We start from the raw sequence: 2,116 nt of genomic DNA, 5'->3' as shown, positions 1-2,116 counted from the left end.
TCAGGCCCTAGGCAAACGAGAATTTGAACTTCATTTTTCAAACTACATATTTTTAGCTTTTTTGACATGTTCTTGATTATTGGTCTAATAATAAATTATTGATATTGATGTCATATTGTAGCTTATTGCTAAGCTACTTTTAATTTCAAAAAATATTTTTCAATCAAAGTTTTTGAAACCGACACTAAAATTGAATAAAATTAAAAATAATGGGTGTCAACGGCTAGAATCTTAGAACAAGACAAAGACGGTTTCAAATTTTAGATATACATATTTCCATTTTTTTTTTTTAATTTCCCTTTCCTTTTGAAAATTTACAAACTATCCTTTTCAACAACAAATCTACCGTGTATATATATATAACTACAAAGCGGGCAGCGATTCGGGTCGCCACAGTAACTCCGAATCACCAGCCGGGTCATAGCTCTGATCCGAATAATCAAACAAACCTCCAAATGCCACGAACTCGCTATTATTATCGTGCAAATTACTCTCCGAGTCAACACCGATTCCAAACTCGAACGAGTCGTAACTCGGAATCTCGTTCTCGAACCCTAACAAGATCCCATCCAATCCAACGGTTTCTGGACCGGCTGAGCTCGCCTCGAAATCCACAGCTTCGATTTTCATTTCCTCACCGGAGGAGGTCGTCGGCGGGAGGCCGAGTTCGTCGTCGGAAGCTTCGAGAAGGTAACCGAGCTCCGGCTGGGACTCGCCGGAGTCTGATGTTTGGTCGATAACCGCCGGCGCCGGCGGCGCTGCAGCTGGAATTAGTATTTCTTCCTCGAAGCTTTTGATCACTGAGTCGAGGCCTTGAATCGCCGGGTCACGGTCAGTGACTATGTCCGAGTCGTCTAATATGTTGAATAGGTCTTCCTCGGAAAGGTGCGTCTCGGGCGAGTTCAAATCCGAGTCTTCCGAGTTAACAAGAGTCGACTCGGCCGAGTTATCCGAGTCAATACGAATACGTTTTGGCTCGGGCGAGTTCAAATCCGAGTCATTCTCGTCCAGCTTCCTTTTGTTTTCCATTATATGCCAATTAAAGAAATAAAAGAAGCGTTCCTCAGTTTCAGAAAAATAAAATCCAATTCCTAGCTAGAGGAAAAGATTTTTCCTCCTTTTGAAAGAGAGGGGTGTTTTTTTTAAAAAAAGTATGAGAAATGAGTAAGGGTGTTTGGTTAAAGTTGGGAATTCAGAATTCTTAAATGGTGGGAAATATAAGCAAGGAGAGCAAGAGACAAATAGTAATGGGTGGGAATCTTGGAATAGGAATTCCCCCTTTTTTTTGGGTTTTCCTTAGAAAGAGAGAAAGAGATATGATGCGAGATGTTTGGGTGAGACGGAAAGAGAAATGGGAAGTGGGTATATATAGTAGTTGGAAAAGAGAGATAGGATTTGGTTTTCTTGTTCTTTTTTTTTAAAAGAATAATTTAAGAGGTGTGACAGGCGCGTGTTAAGCGGAGAAAGTAGGGGGCATAATAAGAAAAACAAATTCCGCCACGTAAACTTTTTCTTCTCTATTATTCTGTGGGGTGTGGTGTGGGGGTTTGATTTGTGTTTTTTTATTTATTTTTTTTTTTTTGCTCTGTCAATTTTTAACTATATTTGATTGAATTTGGATTCCCCCGACTTTTTAGTTTTCCCAATTTTATCAAGTGGATATGGTTTTACTGGTTTGGGTTTTGTCCCCTCCTTTTTAAGATTTCCTAACACTTTTGCGGTGTAGCCTCAGTGTGGTCACTGGTGAAGCGGTCTTAAGGTCTGTTTTTTCTTTGCTTTGCTGTGCAATTTTGAGGTTTCATCATTTTTAAGGCACATTGATTTTTTACATTAGCCTTATTATAGTAAACACTTTGAACGATATAATCTTGTGAATAGCGTATAACCTCTCTGCTGACTTCTCATTTGCTCAAACTACCTTTGTTGGAGCTTAACAAATTCTTAATTATTACTCAAGTATTGCTATTTTTTCACTGATATAATAATTAATTACTATTATTGATCCAACGGAATTCAAATCAATACTGTTTTTCTTTCCTTCTTCTCAAAGAAAAACAAAATTACTGTTTTTGACTTTCTGTTTTCTGATGGAATCCGGTAGAATATTGAGGTTAAA

General features: G+C 38.2%; 1 protein-coding gene across 1 annotated transcript; it reads right to left on the bottom strand.

The window, feature by feature from the left end:
• Window positions 1-231: 231 nt before the first annotated feature.
• On the bottom strand, window positions 232-1,355 carry LOC126702313 (uncharacterized). The gene has a single exon (XM_050400982.1). It carries the CDS (start codon window positions 1,027-1,029, stop codon window positions 364-366), a length of 666 nt encoding a protein of 221 aa, XP_050256939.1. The 5' UTR covers window positions 1,030-1,355; the 3' UTR covers window positions 232-363.
• Between the last annotated feature and the right edge of the window lie 761 nt (window positions 1,356-2,116).

Source organism: Quercus robur, chromosome 10, assembly GCF_932294415.1.
Source record: "Quercus robur chromosome 10, dhQueRobu3.1, whole genome shotgun sequence".
NCBI classification, from domain to species: Eukaryota; Viridiplantae; Streptophyta; class Magnoliopsida; order Fagales; family Fagaceae; genus Quercus; species Quercus robur.
Note: the sequence above shows the minus strand (reverse complement) of the source record. Positions and strands in the feature narration are given on the sequence as shown.